General features: G+C 35.5%; 1 protein-coding gene across 1 annotated transcript; it reads left to right on the forward strand.

Moving 5' to 3' along the window:
- Nucleotides 1–2,563: 2,563 nt before the first annotated feature.
- On the forward strand, nt 2,564–4,314 carry LOC132309762 (protein FAR1-RELATED SEQUENCE 3-like). Its single transcript, XM_059808046.1, has 5 exons — nt 2,564–2,624; nt 2,943–3,177; nt 3,229–3,454; nt 3,583–3,772; nt 3,896–4,314. The coding sequence occupies exons 1-5, from the start codon at nt 2,564–2,566 to the stop codon at nt 4,312–4,314; spliced, it is 1,131 nt and encodes a 376-aa protein (XP_059664029.1).
- The last annotated feature ends 2,938 nt before the right edge of the window (nt 4,315–7,252 follow it).

Genomic DNA, 7,252 nt, shown 5'->3' on the forward strand with positions numbered 1-7,252 from the left:
ATATTAATGGCAATACTCTGTGTGATTTTCGGGATGACAAAACACTGGTGCTAATAATTGTCTTTGATGTAAGATGCATAAATATTATGTAAGGTTATTATTGTAAATTTGTAATTATTTAGTAGTAGAAGGACTTTTCGACACATTGTTACCAACATACCTCATGTGAATAAAATCACTTCTGCAAATAAAAGCACTTTACGTCATCATGTTAGCCAAACAACTTTTTATTCTCAAATTTGTTTTTGTAAAGTCATTCTTGTGAGCCCTATGATGAAAGGACTTTTTGCATCAAGAAGCCTCCCCAAACACAACCTTAGTCTTCTAAGTAAATAGTGGGAATTAGTTGAGAAATTGACTGTTCAATTTATTTTAAGAAAATGGTGACTAGACTATTTCTATCGGTAGGACTGTAACTATTTTATTGTAAGATTCACTACAATTATAGTAATACATTATTTTTGGAGATTTGAAGACCTCATTTTATGTTTCAAATGACATTAAAAAGAAATAATTAAGGACCCTAGCAAAAAGAATTAGAGCGAGTTAATAAAGTTATAAATTCCTAATTCATGTCATGTGACAATAACACTAGAGAAGTTTTTTTTTTTTTTCTTTTTTTTTTTTTTTTTTTTGGGCAAAAGTGCAGAAAACCTCTATTAGGTTTCAGCAAATGAGCAAATACCTGTGGAATAAAAAGGAGCAAGACAGTCTCTATAGAGACCAAGATCACCTCCAGTCCCACAGTGCCCCATTTCCTCCATTTTGGGTCAATGAACAGTGTTAATCATGTTTGGGTAAAAAATATATTTTTGGAATAAAGAATTTTGGTGTATATATATATATGTATATACATACTGTTGAAGAATACCCTTTTTGTGTTCCCTCCCTTATTTTTTCTTCCTCTTCTCTCCCTCATTTTAGGCAACATTTGAAATAGAAATAAAATCTCACCCTAGCCTTCATCTCTCCCAAAAAATGAATGAAGCCATTTTAGAAATTTATTTCTATCCAAATAGAATCCAAAAGCAGCGATTGTTGTGTGAATCAACCTAAAATTTGAATGTTATAAATTGTTTCCAAATAGAAGCAGTGGTTTTGTCAGTCGCAATGAAATTGCAGATTCTGATTTCCTTCCAAAATGAAGCAGCAGTGTATTTCCAAAGCTAAGCGGGAATGTATTTCCAAATCGAAGCAGGAAATCGCCTTGTTTCCAACCCTAATTAGGTACTATTCATAATTTTGAGATTTGATTTTTTAGGAAATCATCTTATTTCCATAAGAACTGAATGGCAGAAACACATATATATATATAAACACAATTTTGGTAAAAAACCCAGACATAGAAAATTGATCGTTATTTTATTGATCAATTATTAGGGGTTTTAATGTTTTTTTGTGAGGATAAAAAATGAGAGGATTTGTAGGGTATATGATTGGCCGAAAAAGAGTGTTTCAGAGTGTGAGTGTTACAATGTTAAGAAAATGTTTGGTCGTTGGGGTTGCATCGCAACATTTTCCTAAGTTGCATCCCAACTTTCTCCCTATAAGCATCCCAAACTCTTCCTTATTTACATTCCAATATTTTTGTAAAATAAGTCACAACATTTTCCTAACGTACATCCCAAAACCCAAAAATAGAAAATTATTGGTGAATTTGAATTCATCGCTATTTTATTGTGCAGTTATGAGGGGATTGAATGTTTGTTTGTTAGGATAAAAAATGAGAGGATTTTTAGGGTACATGACTGACCGGAAAAGAGTGTTTCAGAGTGTGAATGTTACAATGTTAAGAAAATGTTTGGTCATTGGGCTTGCATCGCAACATTTTCCTAAGTTGCATCCCAAATTTCTCCTAATAAGCATCCCAAATTCTTTCTTATCTATATTCCAATATTTTTGTAAAGTGAGTCGCAACATTTTCTTAACTTACATCCCAAAATTTTCATAATATAAATCCCAAAGTATTTGTGAAGTATATCCCAAAATTTTCCTAATGTGAATCCGATAGGTTTCGTAAATCACATCCCAACTTCTTGAAAGGTACATCCCAAATTTTTCCTAAGGTGAGTCCCAACTATTTCGTAAGATGAATCCCAACTGTTTGGTAACGTAAATCCCAAATTTTGCGTAATATTAATCCCAACATTTTCAAAAAGTGTATGTGAAATTAGCATCAGTTGGTTGGACATATATGTTCTGTTGTGGCAACAAGGATTTTTATTGTCGTTTGTCTGGGATATACTTGATTGATACATGCAAAGAAATGAAATGAATGAGATATATGTCAAATTTAATTTCTCATACATGTGAAAATGTTTTTTATTTGATTGGTCTTACATGTAAAAATGTTTTGTATTTGAACCATTGAGATGGAACATACTTGGAATGTAGAAGTAATATTATTTTTTGTTAATTCAATATTTTGTGCATATGTGAGAAAAGGTTTTGTATTTGAGGTGTTCAGATGGAAGGTGAAGTAAATAATATTCAAGACACAACAAACGGACGAAACGTTGCTATTGTAGAATTGGAAGTGATGAAATGGAAACCAAGGTATAAAATGGAGTTTGATAGTGAGGAAGAGGCATATGATTTTTACAATGCATATGGTGGTCGAATTGGTTTTAGTATCTGAAAGGAGTATGGCAATAAAGTTAATGGAAAAATTACATCAAGGGCGTTTGTTTATAGCAAGGAAGGTGTAAAGGGGACTGACAAACGGGATGTATTTAGAAAGACTCCCCAGGTTGAAACACGAACCAATTGCAGTGTACGAATGGTTATTAGATATGACAAGACAAAGGCAAAGTATGTAGTTTCTAAATTTGTAGAAAGTCACAACCATCCATTCATAATTGCTGAATGCAGCCACATGATGCCGGCCCAGTGACGAATATCCTCAATCCAGGCCATTGATGTTGAGTTGGCTTTGGATTCAGGAGTTCCGGCTTGTAATGTATATGAGTTGATGGGAAGGCAGTCTGGTGGCAAAGAATCAGTCCGGTACTTGAAAGTGGATCTTAAAAATTATCTAAGGACGCGAAGACAAAATGAGCTTCTTTATGGAGAGGCGGCATGGCTTGTGGATTATTTTGAGACGCGTGGTTGTGAAGATCCTTCGTTCTTCTATTCCTTGCAACTGGATACTGAGCAAATGATTACGAATATATTCTGGTCAGATTGTAAAATGATCATTGATTATGGCTAGTTTGGAGATGTTATCAGTTTCAACACAACATACAAAGTGGTACACGGCAATAGGCCATTTGCAATTTTCTTGGGTATGAATCAGCACCAGGAAACCGCTGTGTTTGGAGTAGCCTTAATGTATGATGAAACAGTGGATTCGTTTGTCTGCTTATTTGAAATGTTCTTGAAAGCGATGGGCGAAAAAGCGCCAAAGACAATTATTACGGATCAAGATGCTGCAAAGGTGAAGGCATTAAAGCAGGTGAATAACTTTCATGCATCTCCATTCTTGTATTGTTTCATGCTGAAACAATCGTATTATTTCAGTCAGTTGTATTTTTTTGGATTTGCATGTTTGCAATATGGGTATTAAGTTAATTAATCATGCAGGTCATGCCGGTGACGAAGTATCATTTATGTGTTTGGCATTTAATGAATAATGCGCAAAATAACCTAATGTTTCTATTTAAACACGTTGAAGGAATAAAGAAGGTCATCTCAAAATTAATGTTCCAAATTGAGAAGGAGGATGATTTTATCACGGAATGGGATTTAATGATTGCAGAGTATGGTGTTGCTGGTAATAAGTGGCTTTCCACTTTGTTAGATTTAAGACATAAATGGGCCCTGGCATTTTTCAAACTCAACTGGTCTGCAGGAATGAGTAGCACGTAATTGAGTGAAAGCTTCAATGAGTATGAAGCTGAGTATGGCTTGCTGGAGAGGCAACCGGAATTAAAAACAAAGTACCACATATTACGTCAAGCGGGGAAGGTGTACACTAAGGCAATATTTCAGCTTTTCCAGGAGGATTTTTTAGCTGCTCTTGCGAGTCAGGCTGTTATTAGTTGTAGTGACTTGGATAACAATGGACACCGTGTTTATAAAGTTGCTGGTGAGGACAGGGTGCAACACATTGAATTGTCATACTCATGTTGTAAATTTCAAAGAGAGGGCTATTTGTGCAGGCACAGTCTGAAAATCCTTAAAGATTGCATGTTTGTGAATGAGTTGCCTTCGCGATATATAATAAAAGGGTGGACTAGAAATGCTAGAGATGGCAGGTTGGAGGAAATTGTTTCCACTGACGTAAATCTGGATCCTCAACTTGAGATTAGGTGACGGCATAGGACGCTTTACCGTATACTGACTGAAATATCTTCCATTGCATCGCATGACCCCGAAGGATATAATGATCTATTAGAAAAAGCACTGGACTAGAAAAAAACAGTACAAATAACTTGTGGTTGTAGGTTTGCAGAGAAAATTGCAAAGGGTAATTGAAAAAAAAGGGGGAAAAGTAATTGTGGAACAATTCCCATGTCCCTGAAGTTAAAGATACCTCTAAAGGACGATTTAAAAAGCTAAAACCAGCCATAGAGTTAAATAGTGGGAAAATGAGGAAGTCAACGAAAGCAACAGGCCAGGTATATGTTACTATCGCACGCATTGCTATTTCATTGTTTAACTATTTGAACATGCGAACAAAATAAATTCAAGTTCGAAACATTATATCCTTCATCATAAAACACTCGTGAGTGGAAGAAACTAACATTTTTTTTGTTTTAGATATCAAATGAAACCGTTGTTTTAGGAGACGCCGGTGGCAGTGATAGTCCGTTAACCCAGTCCTACGTGTTAGTGAATGTGAGTATTATTACAAATATATTATATATAAGCAGTTACTGTGATACCCCTCGGATCCGAGACATGGGTTGATCAGGCTTAGGCCCAAACCCGAGGGAATATCAAACAATTAATATGTAACTGAACACAGAATACAAAGCGAAATAAGAAATAAAAATAATAAACTGAAGGAATGCTAATTAAAAAATTTCAAAATATAATTATTAAAATCCGATACTCCAAAACTCCATAAGTTTAACAACTCGGGAATCCATCCAGTGGACCCCTTATTAAAAATCCCAATAGAAACTAAAACATCAGAAATAGAATCTAAAGCTAAACATAGAAAGGATTCCTACGTAGTCGGAGGAATGAATGTCTGTATCTGCATTGCACGTCCAAGCTTTAGCCCTGGAACTAACAAACACCTGAAAAATAAAAGAGTGGGTCAGGCCCACATGCAAGTCCTATTCTACTACAATCCGTACAGTAATCTGATAGCCCAAATACATCCTAGATAGCCCAACAATATCTAGAGTAGTCCATAACTATATATAGTACACACTATAGGACGCTTGCTAGTCCAATAGGTCTGTCTCAGCCTGAGTAGAGATACCATGCAAATCGCACATAATGTGGTCATGTGGACCTAGACCTACCAGGGAACAACACCTATGCCCAGTTATCCATCTTAGGCAATATACGCACCCTAACCATGGTCCTGAGACTCAAGCTCATACCATGGCACAATATAATAAATATATAAAGTCCGTACTCCTCCTAATATAAAATACCATCCATCTGTGTAATGGTCTGATATATGTATAATCATCCATTCTGAAATCATATTAAGTCATTCAACTATTTTGTTGACATGACACAAGTAGGTGATGGACTTAGCCTATATGGTTAATCAGTAACTTAATCCAAATTAGGTAGGACTTAGTATTTGAACTAGTCCATACCTAGTATGTCACCATCGCATACTGGTACATACAACCCTCTAGTTAACAAAGTTGACAAAACAGTAATAGATACTTATCAACCATACTCCAGAATTAGCATAAATATAGTTTAATATATGTATGATCAAATTATACATCCAATATAAGATTTAGAAATCCTATTGCAGTCCTTCAAATTTACAAAGTAGGACTACGTATACAACTCCTCCAAACAGTACCATAACTGTACAATATACAGTCGATTTTAAAAACTTCAATTAATTTCCATTTAAGCATGCTTATTTTTCCAGATAAATAACTATATAATTATAACACAGTTGAGACATGATTAACAGTTTAAAATCATTCGAATAAACCAAATTTCTTTAGAAAAACAATAAACAATTTCAATGTATAATCCAACCTTCCACATACAGGTTTATTGTTTAACCTTATATTATTTCCTGTTGCAACATATTAACATCAACATGCTTCCCAAGAGTTTTTACAAGTCTGTAACAGATAAAAATCTCATTCACAGCCACTGGAACCATTTAGAAACAACTCCCACAGTCCAAACCAAACCCAGAACTTGAAAAACTGAAGAAAAGAGGGTAGAGCCGCCTCCTAAAACAAAGAAGCCGGCTCTCCCCTTGGTGGAGCAGCCTCCACCTCATGTGGAGCCAGATCTACCCCTTGTAGAGCCGGCTCTACAAGCCCTAGAGCCGGCTCCCTCTTTTGGTGAGCCGGCTCTCCTCCTTTGAGAGCCGTATCCCCTAACCTGTTCGTCTTCTTCGCCTCCGACGAAGTTCAGAGTCACTGTAAAGTTTTTTATAATTTATTTCAAGGTTCAATTGATGTCCTAGAATTAATTATAAGTATGTATCCAATCCCAAATACACCAAGGTTAAGCAAGATTAAAAACCAATGCAAACAGATTCTTAAGCGAGAATAACTTTCAACACAAAAACAGATTTATGCAACGATTTAAAAGTTGATTCAAACATGCTTACAAGATTAATATTAACTTCAATTTAATCTATTTTAATGCTTGATTAATCCCTGGAGTCTAACTAGGCATGCACAGAACACGAATTAAAGGGAAGGAATAGAATAGAGACTTGCCTTGAGTTTCAGTTTTGAAACTCTAAACCACCGTCTCTGAAGTTTCCGTCCACGTCCGAGACTCCTGTTCTATACCTCTGGTGCTCTTGGTTCAACCCAGAATCACTCCGTCCAGTTATCCTTGAACCTCTCTGGAAATCTCTCAAAGTTCTCTGGAAATCTCTTAAAGTTCTTTCCGTCTCACCGTAGTGAATAGGGTTTTGTTTATAACCCTAAACCAACGTATAATACTGTATTTATAGGCTTCAGCACAACCTTAATTCTAATACAAACCCAACCCTAAGTTGGCTAAAACCCTCATATGATTAACTAAAATAAAACCCTACATCTAATATACAATAGCAACCAAAACACGGACAACAGTT

This window comes from Cornus florida, unplaced genomic scaffold (genome assembly GCF_030987335.1).
Source record: "Cornus florida cultivar Cherokee Brave unplaced genomic scaffold, ASM3098733v1 CherokeeBrave_3.0.0_Hap2_Chr05, whole genome shotgun sequence".
Lineage (NCBI taxonomy): Eukaryota > Viridiplantae > Streptophyta > Magnoliopsida > Cornales > Cornaceae > Cornus > Cornus florida.

What these genes read in the sequence shown, in the direction of transcription:
- LOC132309762 (XM_059808046.1), top strand. Translation starts at nt 2,564, where the DNA reads ATGGAGTTTGATAGTGAGGAAGAGGCATATGATTTTTACAATGCATAT. An exon ending in AGGTGAAGGCATTAAAGCAG is followed by an intron (nt 3,455 to 3,582) that starts GTGAATAACTTT and finishes TTAATCATGCAG; the next exon opens with GTCATGCCGGTGACGAAGTA. An exon ending in TGCAGAGTATGGTGTTGCTG is followed by an intron (nt 3,773 to 3,895) that starts GTAATAAGTGGC and finishes ATGAGTATGAAG; the next exon opens with CTGAGTATGGCTTGCTGGAG.